Source organism: Panthera tigris, chromosome B2 (assembly GCF_018350195.1).
Source record: "Panthera tigris isolate Pti1 chromosome B2, P.tigris_Pti1_mat1.1, whole genome shotgun sequence".
In the NCBI taxonomy this organism is placed as follows: Eukaryota; Metazoa; Chordata; class Mammalia; order Carnivora; family Felidae; genus Panthera; species Panthera tigris.
The window spans coordinates 71,212,302-71,235,715 of NC_056664.1; the positions used below are offsets into that span (position 1 = coordinate 71,212,302).

The 23,414-nt window shown below is 40.9% G+C and overlaps 1 protein-coding gene and 1 long non-coding RNA gene across 2 annotated transcripts in view; one reads left to right on the top strand and one right to left on the bottom strand.

Moving 5' to 3' along the window:
• Nucleotides 1-1,493: 1,493 nt before the first annotated feature.
• Nucleotides 1,494-17,433, bottom strand: LOC122238680. The gene is made up of 3 exons (XR_006217726.1): nucleotides 17,376-17,433; nucleotides 4,869-5,113; nucleotides 1,494-1,759 (listed from the first exon to the last, which is right to left on the bottom strand). It is a non-coding gene; the product is annotated as an uncharacterized LOC122238680 (long non-coding RNA).
• A 141-nt stretch (nucleotides 17,434-17,574) lies between these two features.
• SH3BGRL2 (SH3 domain binding glutamate rich protein like 2) overlaps nucleotides 17,575-23,414 on the top strand; it is a 55,536-nt gene continuing 49,696 nt past the window's right edge. Inside the window, exon 1 of the mRNA XM_042987611.1 lies at nucleotides 17,575-18,114. Within this exon, the coding sequence (XP_042843545.1) occupies nucleotides 17,575-18,114 (540 nt within the window). The remainder of the gene's footprint in view (nucleotides 18,115-23,414) is intronic.

Genomic DNA, 23,414 nt, shown 5'->3' on the forward strand with positions numbered 1-23,414 from the left:
AGGCTTACAAGCATGGTGATGAACATGTACAAAGGGACAATGATATGAACATTAACTCATGGACGCGAGGGAAAGGAGGTCTTGAAGATATCTGGGGTTAGGGGTTTGGGTTAACACAAAACAAAACTCTGGCACCAGGAGGCCAGGTAGAAGGTTGTTTACAGCAGATATGAGGCACCACCTCTGTTTACCTAAACTGATCTTGGGGACCAGAAAGACAGAGCAAGTAACCTCAGGGTCAACAAAGGCACCTTTCATTTGTTAATCAGCTCAGCTCTGGACAACTTCAAGCCAGCAGTCTATAGCCCTATTTACCTGTTTACCTAATTTGGTCCTTCCTTCCTGTGAAAGCAGCTTTCTGCTATAGTACTAAATTGGGGGGCGTTTTCACCCTGAATACTTAATCTTGCTTACCTCATATACCTTTGTGTTGGGGACTTTGCCCCCCCCCCCTCTATTCTGGGGGCCTTTGCCAGCACCTCTATCCTAGGGGCCTTTACCTCCCTTCTGTATCCTTATTTGCCTAATCTTGTTTACCCGAACTTGGGTGTGAGCATCCTATGGCTTTGTAATTCTTTACGCCTTGTTAACCCACTGGTGCAAGCTCAGGGAATTCCTAAGCTTATTCCCCACACACAGAAGTGGCCCAAAATGTCCTGAGAGGTTATTCCTTGGGAGGGGATTCTGCTCCAAGTAAGCCACTCCTGGGTCCCCTCTCAGGGCTCAGCCCATAGGCTGTTTCCATGAAGGACTGATGTAGGCATTTCCAGAGGCAGCTCTGAGGAGTCCTTATTAACATCTGCAGTGGACAGGGCCTCAGCACCAGCACTCTGATGCTCTTGCATTGGTTAGGGTCATTTCTCTGCTCCAGAGCCCATGAGGCCCCATGGTTGCTTTAAGTTTGGAAGCCCCACTGCAGGGATCACATGCTGCAGGAGTGAAAGCCGGGGGCTCAAAAGGAGCTTGGGTTTCAGCCAGTCAGCAGGCTACACCTTGACTGTACTCCCTGGCTGATGTGGATGGAAAAATAGCAGTTAGAGTCAGAATGAATAGACCCTTATTACCAAGTGACCTCTGTGAGACCACTTCTTTGCAGGTAACTTCACAGCCTGGTGCACTTTATGGGTTCATAAAAGTGCAGGCTTTAGAGTGAGACCCATATGCAAATGTGGCTCTGTCACTTACTAGACAAATCCCTTCACCTCTCTGAGGCTTGGCATCCTTGTCTATGAAAGGGGAGGAGTAGCTCCTTCAAAGAGTTGCTGTGACGATGGAGTATGATCGTGCCTGTAGAGTGCCTAATGCCGAACCTGATATTTATTTAACCCTCCACGGTTATGGTTATTTATCTTTCAGGAGCTGTTTGCTCCTCTTGTGTATATGAGTTGTAGCACACATTTAACTGTACCAATCTAAATGTCACATGATTTCTGTGTTTATATTTTTATTAATATTTTGTATTTCTCCTTAAAAAATCTGCTTTAAACCACCCCTGATTTCTTCGGGGTTTTAGTTTGTAAGAATGTCGGCTGAAATCACCTTCTTTTGTCCTGCTGGGGAGGCAGAAGGTCCTGGAGCAGCTGTGAAGGATGTTCCTTAGCATAATGACACAGCATGTCTCACATCAGATGGCCATCAGATGGCCGGTGGAATACCCACAAGGAGAAGCAGGAGCTCATTTGCATTAGGATCCTGCACCCAGCCTTTCTCCTGAAAGCCCAGGTGAGCTGGCTGCTGAAGGGGTCAACCGTGGGAAAACCTAGGGGAAGCAGAAAACTCCAGCATGGTGAAGAGCTGTAGGCAGGAGTAACAAGAACTAACATTTACAGGGATTCTTGGCTGTGTGGTAGTTCTGTGCTAGGCTTTTCATACACATTTTTCCCATTTCATTCTCATAATGACTATGTATGAGATGGCTTATTATCCTGTTAAGAGGATAGAGAGAGAAGATACATCAGCCATGCTAAGTGACATACCTGAGGTAACACAGGTGCTTTGTACGCCTGTCTTCCTGATTTCAGAGCACATTCTCTTCCTGGGAAAAACCACATAGCCTCAAGGAGGCTAGCCCTGAATCTGCTCCAACCACCATGTTCAGAGACCAGACGTCATCTTTCTATGGTTACATGAGGGCGGTGGACTGATGACCTCCATGGTCCTTTCCACCGCTCTCATGCTGTTCCTGTCACTTTGAGAAGCTCTGCTCAGTACAAATGCATGGAGTACCTATTTACTAAGTGCCAGATATTTTCTCTTACTGTATTTAGTTCACTTTTGAATTTTCAGCCAACTTTCTTTTTACGATTTTATTTTTAAGTAATCTCTATACCCAACGTGGGGCTCAAACTTATAACCCTGAGATCAAGAGTCGTATGCTCTACTGACTGAGCCAGCCAGGCAACCCTCAGCCAACTTTTGATTACGAAAAATGCCAAAAACCTTGATTCAACAGTTACCAAAATGTTACCATATTTGATTCTTCCATGTCTTTCTCTGTATCTATCTTTATACCATCTATCTGAATTTTTGAAATTAAGTAGTGGTCATCTTGAGATTTCACCCCTAAATATTTAGCCTTGCATCTCCTAAGAATAAGGACATTTTCTTGCATAACCACAAACCACGATCATACTTAAGAAAATTAACAATAGTTCCCTATTTATACCTTAGATTAACAGCCAGTCCAGATTAAAATTTCCTTACCTCCGAAAGCTTTTATAGTTTTTGGGGTTTTTTTTTTTTTGGAACCAAGATCCAATCAAGTTTCACTCATTGTATTTGGTTAAGCAAAGCAAACAAAAACAATCCCTTAAACTTTGGTATGTTTGTTTTATTTCATAACATTGATTTTAAGATGAGTCCAGACCAAAGTTTGGTGGAATAACCCATATTCTGGACTTGTCTGATTGTTTTCCTTGTGGTGTTATATAACCCTCCTCCCCCATTTTTCCTGTAAACTAGAAGTTGGGTCTAAAGCCTGGATTGGAATTAAGCTAAACATTTTTAACCCAAATACTTCATAGGTGATTTGTATTTCATATCACTTCAATCAGGAGACACAGAATGCCAGGTCGTCCAACAATAGTGATACCAAAAACTGTCACTTGGCTAAAGTGACAGTCCACAGGTCCTTCCATTGCAAAGGTATGGGAATGCCTTGAAAGTCTGTTTGACAAGCCATGGATATTATGTTCCACAACATCCTTATACTTAAGGCATAAGCATCATTGATAGTTATTTAATTGTATATATTATTTAATTGATGGTTGCCACATGGTGATTTTCTAAATTATCATTTATTTTTCATTTATTTATAGGCATACCTTTGTAAACAAGAGCTTTTCTTTACCTATTAGAATGAATTATCATTCCTCTAAAAAGGCCGGGTAAGTGCCCTTTTTTTTATTGCTGACTTTCAGAGTAAAGAATTGCTGCAAGTTGCTGTCAATGGCGGCAGATTAGTTTTTCCCTCTTCTTTGAGCAGTTCTGTGGACTTGCGACTTTTTATTTATTCAACTTTATAATCAGTTGCCGTCATTTTGGGTGCTCAAATTGCATCAAACTTGGACAGAGGGAGCTCTTTCAAGCTAGCTGGATCCTGTGTCCTTTGAGATGTCCCCATCATTCTTTGAGCACTGCCCTGCACTATGGCACAAGAAAATGTTCTGGGCTCGTCTTGTACTTTCCACGCTCCAGACCAAGAATCAGGCATTTCTCTAAGGAGCCCTGGAATCTTTTATTGGAGAAGAGCACTTAAAAACCAAGATTTCTCTGCTTGGTGGGCTCATTGCCATTGGAGTGTCTTTGCTTCTAAACTGTTTCAATGGCTAAAGCTAAGAAATGTATTTATTTAAATATATCTATTTATTCACATTGCTACTCCAATTCAAATTTAATATTACACGGTTTTTCTTAATTTTTTTGATTTTATATTTGTACCTCTTTTCTCTTATATAGAAAATTTCAGTTACTAATAACCTAACATATTTACTTATTTGCCATAGTCTATAATCTATATATAAAGTAGATTTAAAGTAGAAACACCAGAAAATTACTTGGTGAATTTTAGACATTTTTTGGAGGGGAATTTCTTTTTTGTCCTTAGAGTGTATTCAATTACAGATAAACAGCAAGAGGTGTTCCAAAGTCACCTGAAAGAATTTCCTGTGTATGTCACTCATATGATATATAATTAATTTGTTTCAGTTTGATTTCAAATTTGGTTTGCTTTTATTTTTCTTTTTAATTAAATTTTATTTTGGGGGTTCAGTCTGTTAAGCATCTGACTCTTGATCTCAGCTCAGGTCTTGATTTCAGGGTTGTGAATTCAAGCCCCATGCTGGGCTCCCCGCTGGCTATGAAGCCTACTTTAAAATATATATATATATATGTTGTATGTAAGCCAATTTGACAATAAATTATATTAAAAATATTATATATTATATAAATTATATATATATATTTAAACAGGTAAAACATGTTTGAGCACTTATATGGCTCAAATTAAAATTATATAAAACATAGAGAAATCACCTATATTCATCCATATCCCTTTTACCTTGCCCCTTTCCTCCACACTGCCTGGCCTCTTTCGGTAACCAATTATTTTATTTCTGTTAGTCTGATATTTTATGTCTGGGTGTGTAATTACCTCTCCCTTCTTATATAAAAGAAAGTAAATTATATTCACTGATCTGTGCTTTCTTTTTTCCTCCCTCACAATATTAACATGTATCCCGGAGAATCCGTATAAGTATGTAATATCTTCCTCATTCTTTTTATGTTACTGCATGCTTTGTTCAGCTGTCCTATGCTGTTGTTGTTGCTATTTAGTCCAAAAACAAGCAGCTTAGTGTGTATTATCTTACTTGTGGCCCTTTTTGCCTTTGTTTATACCCTTCCAGTCCTCATAGGCATTTGAAGTTTTGACCTCTGCGAAGGCTTTCCAGCTGGGTGGAGGTAGGGAAGGCCAGGTACAGCAGATTCCCAGAAGACTCATCACCTCGATCCACTTGCTTTGCTGGAGATGAGGGTAAATAGGAACTGAACAGCTGCTATTTTCCCACAGATCCTGCCACAGGCACCCTGGGCTTCATCCTGTTTAGATGGAGAGCTGGGGAGTGATGAATGAGGAAAAGGAGTGGCTTTAGCACAGTTTGGTTTTAACTTTCTCTTCTCTAGAAGGCACAAATGCCTCTAGGATCATCTCCCTCTTGTGCTAATTTAAAGGCAATTAAAAAGCAAAGAAACACAGGATTTTACTAACATTCAGAAGTCATATCATTCAGTTGAAGAAACATTGTATTGCACAATGAAGCTGGAGCTCCCATTTTCAAAAATGAATGTTTCTGAAATCTCAGAACAGCCTCAAGTAGACAGCTTTATGCTGACTTTTCCCCCTGCTCATCTCCAAAGCTCATACCACATACATTTGCTAGTTTTCCTTTTCTCCTCTGTATTATACTCATCAATCTCACAGGAATCAGGGTCTGCCTTTTTTTTTTTTTTTTCTTTTTCTTTTTCTTTTCTTTCTTTCTTTTTTTTTTTTTTTTTTTGGAATGAGAAACAAACACTTTTCCTTGCTGGGTAATTCTTTTGCAAATATATTCCTTGCAACTTCACCTCTTAAGTTATTTGTCCTATTTCTGCCCTATTCTTTTAGAAAAAAAGGTGGGTAAACCAATTTGGTTAAATTAAAAAGGTTTTGCCTTTTCCTAAAATGATTTCCTTCTGGCCTGTATGAGTATGATATGACAAAAGGAAACCAATGCAATGAGGTGTGTTTATTTTTGAATACACCCATGCTAAGTGCATGACTATCCGCCAGCCTGTGAGTTACTTATGCTTCAGCACATGCAGAATAAATTAACTTAGCTCTGAATATATCACCTATTAGTCTTTGGAGGATAACTGTCTCATAGGACTCACAAGAGTCCTGTGTGACGGCCAGCATTCTTTTTAGCCTTGAAGTCACAAGCAGGGTGAAGCAGTGATTATTTCCTGGTCTGAAAGGAAGGGGAGGGGATCATGAGAGAGAAAAGGTACATGTATGGGAAGAAGAGATGGAAGAGTAAACGTGAGAAAAAGGGAGGAAAGGGAGGGAAGAGAATGGAAGAAAGGGAGAAGAATGAGGGGATATTGCAGGGGAAGAATAGAAAGGGCCCAAACTATATCTTGTGGGGCACTTGGCCGGCTGAGTCGGAGGACTATGTGACTCTTGATCTCAGCGTTGAGTTCGAGTCCCACGTTGGGTATAGAGATTACTTAAAAAAACAATAAGATCTTAACAAACATAGGCTTGTGGAAAGAACTCTCCTCTGAGGGTTGAAAGTCATGTTTTCTAGTTCTATATCTTCTGCACACGGTGCCAGAGAATTTGAGGAATTTGGTTGAAAATCAGGCACCTTGGAAAATACAGTGCCTCTTTTTGTTAGTAACCAATACTTACGAGTGCTTACCATGTTCTGGGCACTTATTTAAAAGCACTAGAATGTATTATACTAAGCGAAATGAGTCCATCTGAGAAAGACAAATGTCATACGACTTCACTCATATGTGGAATTTAGCATATGGGAAGGTGGGGAAGAGAAGAAAGGGAGACTCTTAATGACAGAACAAACTGAGGGTTGATGGAGGGAGGTGGGTGAGATATGGGCTAGATGGGTGATGGGTACTAAGGAGGGCACTTGCTGTGATGAATAGTGGGTGTTGTATGTAAGTGAATCACTGAATTCTACTTCTGAAGCAAATTTGTTAACTACAATTTAAGTTAAAAAAGAAAAAAATCTTAAAAAAATAATAAAAGCACTTGGCATGGATTATGTCATTTAATCCCCACTGCAAGGCAAGGACTTAGGTTTTATCTCCATTTTACTGATGTGGAAACTGAGGCACGGATGCTAAATAATTTACTCAAGGTCACACTAAGCAAATGACTGTAGTAGTCACGTAGTCTCTGCTTCATTCACCTCCCTCCCCCACCCAGTGTCCTCCCTCGCTAAGCAGAATCTCAGTAGTCTGGGTTGTGATATGCCTACCCTGCATCCTAGCCCCACTGGTTGAACGACAACAGACCTAAACCCATCTTGGCTCTCACATTCTCCTTACTGTTATACATTTTCCCAGCTTCCTTTGCAGGTGGCTATGCGACCAAGTTGTGACCAATGAGGTTTAAGAAGTCCACTAGGGGACGTCTGGGAAAGCTTTTCCTCTGTGATAAGAGGAAAGCATATTTTCTGCTTGCCTTCTTCTAACGACTTGATGAGGGTATGAAATGAAGATTCTATACTTGTGGTTGTAGCAGCCACCTGGCACCCATGAAGCAACAAACCCAAGGAAGAATGTCGTCATGCTAAGGATGGCAAAAGGAAAAGTGGGAAGTGTCGGGGACTCTGAGGACATTGTAGGACTGCTACAATAAACCTGGATTCAGCTCCCTGCACTCTTCTCATTATGTGAAATAATCAAAGGTCACTATGGCTCCTGAAAATTTGTCAGGTTTGGCCAAACATGCAGCTGCATATATATCCACTGATACGGGAACAGAAGTACATTTCAGACACAGGACGCTTGTCTTTGTTTCAGGCTCATAGGTTGCTACTCAGTACTGCCGAGTTGTTTCTTCCAGCATCTTCCACCTTCAACCTTGACCCTGAGTATACAGTTGTTACTCTTAACCCAGGAACAAAGGCAAACTGTAACAAGTCACAGGGAAATAGAAGCTGATGAGATTTTTAACTACCTAAAATATGAATCTACTAGCTAAAACAGAAACAATAAAGACACATACTGCAAGTAAACTTCAGATCCACTACAAAGATTCCTTTCAAAGGACCCATATCCCATGGGGATTCTCTGCATTGTTCTCACACAACCACTCACTCACTCACTGACCTTTGTGCTTCTACCCAGGACTTTACTTTGGGCAAAAACATTTCACCCCACCCCCAACACACAGTTTTGTGAATCTTGATATTCTCCACATCCAATAGAGTGCCTACTGCCTAGTAGGAACTTGATAAACGGTCATGGTATGGAATTAAAATTGCTTAATATCCCTCCTATTGAACAACTATCAAAATCATAAGCTTTCAAAAATTATGAGGACATATTATTTTTCTGATCTTGACAGATGATTTCTTAATCACTATTAAATTTTAAAGATATGCAAATTGCTGAAGAGAGGAAGTTTAATAAGTTACTCATAGAGAGCAGGTGTTCAACAAATACATTGAATTGAATGGATTGGGCTTTTATTTATTTATTTTTTTAAATTTTTTTAACGTTTATTTATTTTTGAGACAGAGAGAGACAGAGCATGAACAGGGGAGGGGCAGAGAGAGAGGGAGACACAGAATCTGAAACAGGCTCCAGGCTCTGAGCTGTCAGCACAGAGCCCGACGCGGGGCTCGAACTCACGGACCGTGAGATCATGACCTGAGCTGAAGTCGGACGCTTAACCGACCAAGCCACCTAGGTGCCCCAATGGATTGGGCTTTTAAAAAGCTGTATGTTATTCTCTCTCTCTCCCTCTGCCCCCCCCCTCCCAATTTAAATAAATAAATAAATAAAATTCTTTTTTTTTGATGTTTATTTATTTTGAGAGAGAGAACACAACATGGGGAGATGAGCAGAGAGAGAGAGTGCGAGAGAATCCCAAGCAGGTTCCACACTGTCAACACAGAGCCTGATGCAGGGCTCGAGCCCATTAACCATGAGACCATGACCTGAGCCCAAATCAAGAGTCGGATGCTTACCCAACTGAGTCACCCAGGCCACCCCTAAAATTGTCTTTAAAAAAAGGGAGCACCTGGGTGGTTCAGCAAGTTAGGTGTCTGACACCTGATTTCAGCTCAGGTCGTGATCTCACAGTTATCTCACGGTTATGAGATTGAGTCCTGCAACCCTGGTTCGGATTCTCTCTCTCTTTCCCTCTGCCTGTCCTCTGCTTGTTCTGTCTCTCTCTCTTTCTCAAATTAAAATAAATAAATAAATAAAACTCTCTTAAAAAGCTGTATGTTTTGGGGAAATGTAAACTGTGGTTAAAGTAAAATAAGACTTTTCCACTACACTGTTCTTGGGACAAGAAAAATTTAATGAATTTTTCAAATATGTCTGGTTTACAACTAGGGGGCAAAGAAGGACTAGAATTCCATTATTAAGTGCTTCATTTTGTTATAAACTTAGTGATTATCTGGCCAGATCATGGCTTCTGCGTCTGGTGAGTTGAATTAATAGGGAAGTCTCGCTCTCTGAATCCAGTGTTTTGTTTTTTTTTAGATTTTTTTTTTAAATGTTTAAATTTGAAAGGGAGAGAGAGAGAGAAGGAGGGAAAGAGAACAAGCGGGGGAGGGGTAGAGTGAGAGGGAGATGGAGGTTCTGAAGTGGGCTAAGTGCCTACAGCAGAGAGCCCAATGTGGGGCTTGAACTCACAAACTGTGAGATCATGGCCTGAGCCAAAGTCGGAGGCTCAACCTACTGAGCCACCCAGGCGCCACTCTGACATCACTGTTAAGTGGAATTCCACTTAATGCAAAAATGACTTCCCTCTGGAAAGACTGTATTTAAACCTAAAGGCACTTACTGCAGTGGAGACTGAAGTAGAGTGATTTCCACAATGAAAGTTGCCCCGAATGAATTGGAAAGGGATGGATGCAAAGAACTGAGGAAAAGAAGTGATAACCTAATGTTAAAGTGTTCTATATGTTTTTCTCATCCTTTGTCTTTTTTTGTTTTTAAGGAAAGAGTCAAGAAATAAACATAAAGACCTCATTGTTCTTGTTGAAATCATTATGGTTCAAGGTACTAAAATATACTGAAAGCAAATGTTCACAATTTCCATTCAGTAAGCCCTTGAAAATCACAGGAAAAAATAATAAAAATAATTGTTACAACAATAATAACATTTTGTTTGTTTAACCTTAGTTTTCCATTTTCTTTAATTGTAGCTATATATAAACATTTTCTTATACTTCCTCTGTTGCAATTATTCTAAATGGCCTTTATGCCTAGCATAATAGGAAATTATACCGAACTGAAAACTCATTAGCAATGTATTCATGAGGAATCAAAATAATTTCAGATTCAACAATAACCTAAATGTAAATTTTTGTTTATTACAATATGGTAATCACTTATAAAGGCAGTGAACTAATAACCAAAACATTGTAGAGTACTGGAAGTTCTCCTAACTTGTGTTGCCTACAACTATGTAAGTAATATCAACTTTTAATCTTTATTTTGTTATGGTGATATCATCTTCTGACCTGGAATGTAATCTTGGGGGGGGGGGGAGAATTTTATATATCGCTGTCTCCAAAAATAGTTGATTAGGAGAGTCCTTCCAGATTAAGAAAATTTAAAAAGCACCACAATCTAGTCATTTCCTTCAAGCATATTGTTCACGTTTCATCCTCCAGTTTAGCCATAATCTCTGTGAGGATAGGGACTGTGTTTGATTTACTGCTGAATTCCCAGCACTTAGCATAGCATCTGGCACATACTGAATGAATATAGCTGAAAGAAATCAACTGCACACAAGGTTTTTAGTCCTCCAAGCGGACCAGCAGATCTCAAAACCTCCTTGTTATAGTTCCAAGATGGTGGCTTATGCCATCCAATTTTCTTCCCGTATACCTTTTTTCAGTTTCTGGGGGGAATAAGGCATGGAAGAAATGAAAGTGTTTTCTCTTGTCAGAGAGGATAGGGAGCCCTCTGGGTTAGGGTGAATATGTACAGATTCAAAAATATGTCCTGAATATTGGTTTCAAGGCTTATTCCCTACTTTATGATTTCCCTTCATTTCTTAAACATGAGCGCTGAAAGTTCCATCCGGTTCAGGGACTATTAGTGTGTTCCTGTTAACTAAGCCTTTATTTTATTAAAAATAGAATGAGCCTGATGAAGCAACATAAAAGCATCAGATGAATTCTCTTATGGAATTCAAGCTGCCATTATTTGACTTCATTACTGCTTCATTTCACTGATATTCCTTTTATCTTAAGTATGGCCTTCTCTAAACTTCATTAACATCAAAAAGTTTTTGTTAAGTACTTTAACTGAACATGGCACTGTACAAAGAGGCTTATACAAACCAGATCCTTGTTATTTAGAAAGTTAAACTCACAGGCATGAAACAGAAATATTTATGAAATTTATGTGCTTTATGCAAATGAAGGCCATTCTCTGATTTACTTTATGTGATTAGCAGTAGCTAATACTCATTGAGTCCTAACTACGTTTACGGCACTGTGTAAAAAAGCACCCTACACGCATCTTCTCCATAAAGCCCCCAACAACAACGAGGAAGGTGGGGTGTCCCAGGCTAAGTGAATTGCCTAAGGAAGGTCATACATCTGTGACATTAATTCAGGTCTGGCTCAGAGACCTGTGCCTTAACCGCTCTGACCTACCTCTGCCCTCTAGCTTATAACCTCCTCTCCCACAAATCCTTCACCCATCAGCAGCCAAATGTGCCAACTCAGCTCTCAGAGGAACAACTGCCTGGAGCCCGGCAGGGATTTGTGACAGGCATGGTGTAGTGACTGGAGTGCCTCAAGTTAAATCCTTGGGGAGCTGGATAGTATTGGATTAAATGCTGTTAAAAACAGGACAGCTTTGACAGAACAGAATTATCAATCAGATTCAATTCCATTCTAAAAATACAATCTGGACAGTTGAGACTCCAGACTGTTTAGAAGAGCCCTTTAATCTGTAGATAAACCTTACTGAAGAATGTCCCTGATTCCCCTTCAAGTTTCTGTCCTTGCTTGTCCCCTCTCATCAGTCCCCAACTTCCAATTTGAAAAGACGATACCCTGGTTTCTATTGGCTCATCAGTCCTCAAGCTGCTGCAGTCTGGCTAATGCTTCCATTTTTCCACTGGCAGTGCTCTCGCAAAGGTCAGCAATAATAACAAATGATTATTATAATAACACCTAGTGCTTCTTGTGGATTTATTGGGCACCAAACACTGGGCTCAAGGTTTTATTTACATTGGAGGGAGAAACCTGGAGAACAGGAGGATTGCACAGGTCTTGGGGAGATTTTGGCTTAGTTAACTCAGTTTTTTAAAAATTAACTTGACATGGAAATAGCAGAATACTTCAGACAAAAATCCAGTTTTGAGATGTGCTGTGCTGTTTGCTACAATCCGTATGATGAATCTTTTGCACTTGGACCCTCCTCAGGCAAATTATTATTATTATTATCTTGGTGTTTTTATTTTTGAGAGAGAGAGAGAACGAGTGGGGGGAGAGGCAGAGAGATAGAGAGAGAGAGACACAGAACCTGAAGCAGGCTCCAGGCTCTGAGCTGTCAGCACAGAGCCTGAGGCGGGGCTTGAACTCTTGAACTGTGACATCATGACCTGAGCCAAAGTCAGATGCTTCACCGATTGATTCCCCCAAGCGCCCCTCAGGCAAGTGATTTACTGTCCATACTTTACATGGATATTCTGGTTAGGATTTACAGTAGTCAAGAAAAGACCCCTCCACTTAAACTAGCTCAAGATAAAAGATGGAGGTTATAAAACAGCAATCCAAGGGCAGGAACTGTGGTACACCTGGATTCATGGAAGCTGAGACTAGAAGACAGCGGCCAGCTCTTCGTTAGTGTTTTTACTTTTCATTCCGCAGAGGCTCCATTCTCCTGTTACAGACCAACTTCCTCTTATTCTTCATTCTGTTCCCTCATTCCTTAACTTGCTCAAAGCTCCTTATCCCCACTCCACCCCCTTGCAGCATTCTCCTTTATGTTCCTACTACCAATTGCCTTAGTCTTTTGATTTTCCAACTGTAAATTCCTGGAAAATCCCCATTATGTATTTCCAAGCCTGGTCACATATGTCATAAATTACTTTCAAGCTGCAATACAGGTCACACTGAGGGAAGTACACAGACATGGTCCAAACATCAGTAACCAGGTAGAGTGGGAATACCCTTCAAACAGATACCACAGGCCATCATTTGGAGAATATCCTAAGCATAATTAACCTTCATAAAAATATTGAATAAAAGCCATTACTTATGCTTATTTTATAGACATGAAAATTGAAGCTTAGAGAGGTACAAAATAATTTGTCCAAGAAATTAAGTGGCAAAGCTGAAATGTGAACACAGGCTGCCAGCTAACAAACTCAAAGCCTCTATTTTTATTTTCTTTCTTGACTTTCAGGCTGAGTAACATTCTTGCTATTCTCTACTTCCTTAAACTTAGAACCCTACTGTTAGGTTTACTGTATTCTTTCAGTTTTGTGTTTTTTCTGATGGTTCCTTCACTCCCTTTAATTCCTTGTTCTCCTTCCAGTTCTTACATGTAGGAGTTCTCCAAAGGACTCTTCATGGCTCCTTCATGTTTCTTTCTGTATGTGCTTTTTAGGCAAATTCATAGGTTTTTACAGATTTGAATACACTTAGACACTATGGTTTCCTCAACTGGGGTTCTTAGACACACATGTCCCCCACCCCACCCAAGAGACTTGTGGATAGAATTTAGGGAGTTCATGAACTTGAATGAGAAAAAAATTAACATCTTTATATTTTCACCAGACTCCAACAGAAATTTACTAATCCTTTCAATTATGAATGTATCAACAAACCACTGTAATAGCAGCAAACATCTGTGACTTTGTTGCCAACAAAAATCATAGGTATTTTAATATTTTCCAACTGTTGCAAATGTCTTAAAATTTTATGTCTTCTCATTATACTTCAAAATCACCTCACACCTATCAGAATGGTTAAAATAAAAAACACAAGAAACAACAAGTGTTGGTAAGGATGTGGAGAAAAAGGAACCTTTTTGCACTGTTGGTGGGAATGCCACTGGTGTTTCCAAGCTGTGGAAAACACTATGAAGGTTCCTCAAAAAGTTAGAAGTAGAACTACTCTATGATCCAGTAATCATGCTCCTTGGTATTTACCCCCAAAATACAAAAACACTAATTCAAAGGCATGTGCAACCCTATGTTTATAGCAGTGTTATTTACAATAGCCAGGTATGGAAGCGGCCCAAGTGTCCATCGACAGATGAATTGATAAAGAAGATGTGGTATATACACACGATGGAATATTATTTAACCATAAAAAGAAAAAAATCTTGCCATTTGCAATGACATGGATGGAGCTAGAGAGTATAATGCTAAGTGAAATGTCAGAGAAAGACAAATACCATATGATTTCACTCATATATGAAATTTAAGAAACGAAACAAATGAGCCAGGGGAAAAAGAGGAAAGAGAAAGAGAAAGGGAGAGAGAGAGACAATCCAAGAAACAGACCCTTAACTATTGACAACAAACTGATGCTTACCAGAGGGGAGGTGGGTGGGGGAGATGGGTGAAACAGGTGATAGGGATTAAGGAGGGCACTTGTTATGAGGAGCACTGGGTGATGTATGGAAGTGTTGAATCACTGTATTGTACACCTGAAACTAATATAGCACCATACGTTAAAACAAATTAAACTGAAATAAATTCAAAAAATAACAAAAATACTGCACTCCTTTATTTCGATAACTGTTTTTGCAATATCACTAATCCTGTCCCCTTTATTTTCTGTATTTAGAAACTTATTTTTTTGAGAAAGGGTTCATAGACTTTGCCAGACTACTAAAGGTTAAAAACTCCTGTTTTAAAACACTCTAGGCTGTTAACAAACCTTATTACGGTGATAATTTCACAATGTAAATGTATGTCAAATCATCACGTTGTACACCTTGAATTTACACAACACTATATGTCAATAAAGCGAAGAAAAAAACCCACGCTAGCCAGATGTCCTATCATGACTTATAAACAGGTTCAAGTCTTAGGCAATGCAGAGGCAGCTTCCTTAAAGCCTAATGACCTACTCAGTTTTCTGAGTTCTGTCTTTAAGCTTTGGCTGCCTGCTTTATCTGCAGACTTTACTTGTCAGATGGGCACCTAATCCTCCCTGTGGTATGATACCCTTGTGTTGATCTTGGGCCTCTAGTTTATATCCCAGATTGCTTTCTACTCTCACTCATTCTTACATTTTGTTTATTAACTCCGGGTCTCAACTCCACACTAGCTGTTGTGGGTCCCTGGACTGCTAACACTTTGTCCTGCATATAAACTTTTTCACCAGTGTGGAATAAACCAGAACTATTACCAGAGTAATCTTCTTGAAGTATAGCTCTGATCATATCCTTTCTTTCCTCTGAATGCTTACAAGTTCAGTATAAACTTCTCAGTGAGGGTAATTTTGATTGCCCAAAACTGAAACCTATTTGAGGTGGCTTAAGTAAGATGAGAAATATATGATATGGATACAGGGATATTATGCAGACATTATGAGTAGGGGTATAGGAACAAGTCGAGCCATAAACAAGGAGTGGCAAACTTTTTCTGTAAAGGGCCAAATAGTAAATGTATTAGGCTTTGCAGGCCATATGGTTTCTGTCACTGTGGCATAGGCAATATGAAAAGAAATGAGTTCCAATAAAACTTTATTTATAAAACACACAATTTGCCACACAGCTCATAATTTTAGGACCCCTGGACTAAAACATTATCAGGACTCGCTGAAACTCATTTCCATCACTATCCACAAGTCTGCTTTGTTCTCTTCCTACTGACTAGCTTCTTCAGCTTCTCTGGTTCCCATGTTAGAACGTGGCTTCTGAAAGCTCTGAGCTTCCGTGTCACAAGTTAAAGTTTAAGCTCTCTCTTTCTTTGCCGGTGCTAATTCCAAGTCCTTAGGGTAGGGATATTGTCTGGCCCAGTTTGGGGCCTAGACCAATTAGCTGTGGCCAGCGGTCTGGGTCTTGCTGTATGAACAGGGCTTTGGGAGCCACCCCTACAATGTCTTAGGTCAGAGCTGAGGGACAGGTTTCAGAAAAGAGCAAGGAGCTGGGAAGACAACCCAGTGAGAGCCTTCTGTTGCATTCATTCAAACCTACATTTTCAACATTATCCCTACTAGACCTCTCCTATCCCTTTCTGAAGTACAACCAACTCCTTGTCGATCTCATAAATTCTGCATATTCTCACCCTGCATTCCCCCTATCTGCCAGTAGATATTCTTCTACTCATCTTCAAAGTCTCTTCTAAAAAGCCACCCTTTCCTTTAAATCCACACAACAATCTATTGGTCTTGTTCTGCTGCTATTTCTGTACCTTTTTGTTTTGCAGACAATAGGTGCTCTGCTGGGGAAATGACTTATTTAACTTTTTATCCACTTTGGTACCTTTCAGAGAATAGCCTCTGAGTTCCTATTGGTTGAGTTTAACTATACCTTCAAAGCTGAATAACTCCAAACTAAATAAAATGTTGACTTTCAAGAGTGGCAGTTATACAGGAAACATAGTATCTACTTTTAAGGAAATTATTTAAAAATTTAAAAGTATCCATTTCCAAATTTATGGTAGCTAAATTAAAGTACATATGCAGAGAGATATTAATTACGGCAAAACTTACATTGAATGTTATTATATACTAAGAAGAAATAAAGTCCCATTAGGATTGTATCATCTGTTAATGTACTAAATTAAAAAGGAATACTGTAGGGGCACCTGGGTGGCTCAGAGCTTTAAGCTCAGATTTCAGCTCAGGTCATGATCTTGTGGTCCCTGAGTTCCAGCCCCGTGTTGGGCTCTGTGCTGACAGCTCAGAGCCTGGAGCCTGCTTCAGATTCTGTCTCTCTCTCTCCGAACCTCCTTCGCTTGCACTCTCTCTCTCAAAAATAAATAAATATTAAAAAAAAATACTACAGAAATAACGTAAGAGAATAGGAAAGGTTATAAACTTGAAATATTAAAAACTGCTCTAAAACGCAAATGCTCCAAAAATGATTAGTACTCGTGCAAGAAATTTACCAAAGAGCCAGAGATCTCATCATCTAATTTCTTTCTTTCTAGAACTATTAATTAACATTGTTCCCAGAACTGTGCTAAAATCCCCTGCTGAAAGGAATAAAGTAAATACAGTAACTGCAGGGAAAACTGGTTCACATCCACGAAACGGTTGCAAGGCTTGCGCTTTTCTGAAACAGAAAACACTTGTTAAATAACTATTCCTAAACTATTAGCAAACTACATAAAAGCTTTTTATTTAACACCATCCTCCTGGGAGACTGCGTTGGAATGTGCAGCGGGTCTGAAAAAGGCACAGATTTGGCTCAATTGTAAATATTAGGTGCAAAGAGGCGAAGCCATTGTGCAGAGTAGGGGGTGGGGAGGGTGGGGTCCTGATTCCCAATGTTGATAGAAGGACTCCAATTTCGCTTGGTATTCATTTTTCTACTACAATTACAGTTTTGCTAAGAAAAATAAAATATCAGTTGTGCTCTCATCAGGCTTCTAATTTGCAGTGCCTACAGAAAAAGAAAACGTCTCATTTAGCTAAAAGAATCACCTTTCCGCAATCTCCAGAGCCTCGGGGAAAACGGAGGAGCGCCCAGCCCCACCCCACCGCCCCCACCGCGGCCACCTCCTGAAAGCCCAGCCCGCTCCACCCGCGCCGCAGGTCGTCTGGGCTTGCCCAGCGCGCTAGCAGCCCTAAGACCGTGGGTCTCCGCGGCTCGAACCAGTCTGTCGGGCGGTTCTGCGTGGGGATGCTCCAAATCACTAAACCACAACACAGAACCCAAGCTTGGACTCTGAACCAAGCCCTTTTGCCTAGTTTTCTCTTTCCCCGTTTCGCCAGAATCCTCACCACCCCTCGTCACAGCCTCGTCACAGCCTCGCCCCAGCCTCGGGGTCCTCTGCAGCCACCTGCGCGTGTACGCTATTGTCACGCAGTAAGGAGGGGCTGCAAGGCGCTCAGCCCACCAGGCACTCCAGGGAGAGACCGAAACTACAACTCCCATCACGCCCCACAGCCTGTTCCCTCCTCCTCCTTCCCTCCCCCCTCCTCCCTCGGCCAGCGGCCGGGAGGCTCTGGGCTTTTATCTGCGGACCGGCGGGAGGGAGTCAGGTCCCCGCGATCTTCCCCGACCCGAGCGATCTGCCCAGCGGCGGCGGCGGCGGCTCTTAGCCGGGTTTTGCCTCCGCGTCCCCGCCAGCCCCGAACCCGCGGGGGCAGACGGTCCGTCCGCGCGTGCGAGAGGATGGTGATCCGCGTGTTCATTGCCTCCTCCTCGGGTTTCGTGGCGGTGAGCACCGTGGGGACTGGCAGAGGGCGGGGGTCGGGTCTGGGGGGCTCTTGGGCGCAGAGCGCGGGTCCTGCGGGAGGTGCGCGGCGCACGCCCCTGCGCGTCTCGGTGCGCTGCGCGTCCGAACGCGGGAGACCGCGCCGGGCAGGTGATCCATCACACTTGCACAACAATGAAAAGGGCGGGGAGCAAAGGTGGGTGGGGGACCCCAGCTCGCCCACAGGCCCACTCAACTCGGCCTGAAAGGGAGACAGCACAGCGGGGAAAATGGAGTCTGCGGGGAAACCCCCAGCTCCAGTCGTGTGATTTGGGAATTTGGGGAAGGGGTACTCTGAGAGCTTCGGGGGTCCCGCTTCCCTTCGTGTTAGTTCTTCCCGATATGGGACCTTCGGCCTGGTTAAATTTTATATAACCAGCTTTTATGTAGGCTGCTTGGTTTGCTAACCTAGCTCCTGAATGAAACAAGTTTAAGTAGTAATTGCTCTTCACCCTCCCTTCCTTTCCACCCAGTTCATTAGTTTAAACCTGCGCAAAGAGAACTGTAAACTAGGTTTGTCCTGTCGTGCCAGGGTTTTCTTACTTGTTTTGTCTTTTGTCTTTTTTTTTTTTTCCTTAGGATGCTATGAATATTTTCTTTATGTAAATGTGTGTGCTTGGTTTCTTTCCCCTTGTAGTGCAGTGGTCAATTTCATCTTGAGGATGTATAAAGTGTGGTTTCTCTAATTATTTTAAGTTGTGTTTGGTCGATATTTTGGCTTTTTAATTTTTTTAGGAAGAGGTTTTTGGGAAGAAGAGAAAAATAGATGTCAGACTGTAAAGAAAAAATGCAGTAGTATACTTGATAGAGCTCACTGGGTAATAAGACATGTAGCAGGATGTTTTACATGATTATTAAAACTTGGTTTCCTTAGTAAGAGTTAAGCTGTTAAGAGGTTCCTTGGTGAGATATATAATCAAAAACATCAAAACTGCAATATTGGTTGCTTAAAATTTGGTCAGTTGTCTGCCCAGCAACAACCAGATTGTCCCAAAATTTGTTTCTGAAGCAGGTGGGATGGAGGATGGAATAAAATGTTGTTTGTAAATCCTTATAAACGACGAAGACTTTTTATTTAAAAAGAAAACAACACTAGTACCAAAAAAAGACCCCTTTTCATTAGGAATAGATGGGAAACTCCAACTTAATCTTTACATGCAGGCATGTGGTGGTCCCCATACTCCTGATAGTTTGGGTATTTCTAGTTATTTGTGGTTGCTTAGTCATTCCTGTCTTTTACAGATTTCTCTACTGAACTACACTTCATGTGTTTGGAAACCCATATTGTTTTGTGCATAGATTTTGTTTTTCAAATGCACTTCATAAGAATGCTATAGACTTTTTGGTTTCACCACCAACTAGCATGCTCAGTAATTGTTCCAGTAGCATTTTTTGATTATGGAAATGCTGATCTGTAGTATTAAGAAGCCTACGTTAGTTTGGACAAGTCAAAGTCAAAACTTCAGGCACTTACTTGGCTTAGCCTGTCAGCAGGTAATATACAAGATAGCTCTGGAATTTTGCATCTCTGTTTCCTCAAATCCATTAACATTTATTGCCTGCCTGCTATGCCCTTTTTTAATTTTATATTTACTGTTATGTGTTTTGTCCATGAAGCTAGATTTAAGAAACCTAAGTTTTAATGCAGAATCTGGCTTGTGGTGTAAGCTTGGATAAGGTGCTCATCTCTTCCTGAGTTAGAATGAAGGATGGTGATGAATTGCTCAGAATTACATTCTAGCTTTAAACTGCTTTGACTTCATCAGTTGGGTAAATGTGGATAAACCCTTGTAACAGTGTCTTCTATTTTAAATGTACTTTAAATGCCTCAAAGTGAGTTTATTCTTTTTGTTTTCCTTTTTAAAATTTTTAATGTAACATATTGTCAAATTGGCTAACAGTGTGTAAAGCATGCTCTTAGTTTTTGGGGTAGATTCCCGTGGTTCATCGCCGATGTACAACACCCAGTGCTCATCTCAACAAGTGCCCTCCTCAATGCCTGTCACCCATTTTCCCCTCTCCCCCACCCCAAAGTGAGTTTATTCTTTTCCTTTGGTGTTCTACTGTGATGTCTCAGGTCCCCTCACTGCCCCGCCTAGTAGTATGTGTTCTGACATGATTTGATTTGAGCTAGAAGACATAATCTGTTATATATACAGCCCATAAACAGTAATTCTCTATCTCAATGGACCTAACTTTTTTAGGTCTCAGACGATCCTTAGTCATTGAGTAATTCCCAATTATAATATCATCTCCTATATTAATACAGCTTTTTTGTAATTATGTAATATTTATACTTTTGGTGATGATAAGTTTATACTTCTATGCAAGAATAATGATTTCTAAGAGATAACGAAATTGTTTAAGTTAACTATTGGCCTGGGGAGGCTAATAGGGCTTATGGCATTAAGCTATATTAAGCTTTGATGGCATAGCAGTAATGTTTTCCTTCCAGCAGTGTTATGTTGACCATTGGCCCTGTTTATTTGGTGACCAACTGTGACTAGCAAGTGCATGGGAGAACAAATAATTTGACTTCCAAGTCAGTTTAGTTCTAGCTGAAGTTTATTAAACCACAAGGAAGGAATGTAACTAGAAGTTGACTTTGCTAAGTGGGTTCCTGTTATTTCCAAAAAGGTTCTCTGCCCCAAACAGCAATAGATTTAAACAATCTATTTAGAAAATATCCTCGTCTTGTTCTGACTTCTCTGAATTCTCCAGCGTCAACACATAACAGTGGTATTTGTAATAATTAACACCAAGGGGTGGTTGCCCTTTTATCCTCCCCAGCTCCAGGTAAAACATGCTTTTTCTAGGAAATAAAAGGGATGCCACATTATTATGCCATGAATACCTAAAAATCAGATTTCATATGCAGGTGATAACGTTGCTGTCATTCATATTGTTGTGAAGGGCATTTAATTAGTCCTAAGAAAACAGTATATTCTAAAAGTGCCATTTTAAAATTTAATTTATTCTGGTTGTGTACCCAAAAGGTGGGGGTGGGGGGAGTCATGGTAACTTTATTCAGGAAATACATTGATATGGCTTTTTAATTTAAAAATACTGGCATCAGTCAATTATTTCATTCACTCATTCATTCATTATTTTATTCATTCAACAAGTATTTTCTAAGGGTCTGCTCCTTGCCTCTCTCTGTCCTTGGTCTTGTGGGCAATTGGAAGAGAATAGAGGATGTAGTCTTTGTCCTCAAGGAATTTAGGTGGGGACTGGGTGGGAGGTAAGATAGGATAGCTAAAACCACCAGTAATAAAGTACAGACCAAGGACACTTGCCTCTTTCAGAACACATTATCAGAGATAGAAATAATATAGGGGCTGAGGGATACATTGCAGGATGTCAGATAAGGAGGAAATGTGCCAGAAATCATAAAATATGCATGTGGGAGCCTTAGGCAGATGGCAGGGAGAGGAATTGAGTTAGATTTGGAGCCACGGAGAGAGTGCAGGGTCCACCTTGTTCAGGCTGGAAAGGGAGGAGCTTTTGATAGAAGGCAGACAGCAGATGTCCCTGTGGACTTCTTTGGAGGACAGGGTAGACTTTAAGTTCCTGCAGGAAGCACTTGATAACAAACTCTGTAGTGCTCGGCATCTCAGAGACGTCTTCAGTATCTGCAGCTTGCGTTTTGTCCCACGTCTTTTGTCCCCAGGTAACAAGGGGCTCTTTGGCAAGGAGGGACCTCTGGTATGTGATTTTTAATTTTTTTTTTTTTAACATGTATTCATTTTTGAGACAGAGAGAGACAGAGCATGAATGGGGGAGGGTCAGAGAGAGGGAGACACAAAATCTGAAACAGGCTCCAGGCTCTGAGCTGTCAGCACAGAGCCCGATGCGGGGCTGGAACTCACGGGCTGCGAGATCATGACCTGAGCTGAAGTCGGCCGCTTAACCGACTGAGCCACCCAGGCGCCCCTGGTATGTGATTTAAAAAAAATCTTTACCCCTCTGCTTGTCTTGAGTAAAATGTCTCTAAAAAAGAAATAAAATCTTTCACTCTTCGTTAAAGTTTCTGGGCTCAGTTGTTAGAGCTGGAAGAAAACCTAAAGGAATTTTCTAGTGAAGTCCAACCACCTAAAATCACAGAGAAGGAAATTTGGGCTTGGAAATTCAGTGGCTTATCCTGAAGTCATTTGTGTCACTCAACACAGATCCAAGGATTAAACGGAAACTAGGTCTCCTGACTCCTGAATGTATTCATTCTTGTGTTCATTCAGCAATGCATTCATTGATGCATCCATTGACCCTTGAATTCATCAAATAATCATTGAAAACCTACCAAGTACCAGGCTCTGTGTAAGGTGCTATTAGGTGCTAGGTGTATGTGAAGTCAGAAGAACAGACTTAAACTCTGGCCTTAGGGCACAAGTCAATGCTCACTTTTCAGCCTCAGAGCCTTGGGATGCAAACCATTTAAACAAGGAGATTAATGCGGGCTTGGGCAGTGTTTCTGAGAAGCTGGGTGAAATGAACAGTATATGCATGGATGTTGGAGAGGAACCATCACTGGGATCAAAAGATATAAAGAAATTGGAAACAAAGTTGGAAGCAAAAGATATAAAGAAATTGGAAACAAAGTTGGAAAATACAGCGCTTTGCCCGGGGCTGCCATTATATTTTCAAGTAGGATTGAGAGTGGCGGTGGGGAACACATAGAAACTATGCTCAGAGTTGTTTTGATCTTTGCAGCTGTAGAAGGCATACCCTTTGGTTTGTATGACTTAACAACTTTTAAGCATGCAGTAAGCAGTGAAGCACTGAATGTATTCAGTGAAGCTTTACTGTGAGGAGGCCCCGCAAAGGAGTTCCAAGCAGTTAAAGTCAGGATATGACCATGTAGAACAGCCTAAGACTGGGCAGTAATTCCTAAGTGAATCTAAGCCAGAAGAAGCTAGTGAGGGTAAGCCTGGGCTCATTAGCCTCTTTAACTCATTGAATCCTCAGAGTCACAGGGCAAGGTAGTTATTTATTCTCATTTTACAGATGAAGAAGCTGAAGTTAAATGCCCTGATGAGATCATACACAGTAGATGGTGGGATCCTGAGTTGAACTCCACCTGGCAGGTGGTTCTGAAGTTTCTAGAGCAGTTCTCCCGTGTGGGCACGGTGGCACCCTGGGGCAATGAGAGTACCAGGGATGCCTGACATCCTGCAGTGGGCTGGATAGTCCCCCATAAGAACTGCCCATGCAAAATGCCAGGGGTATCCTTGATGAGAAAACAATGCCAAAGAGCATTGGTGAGTGA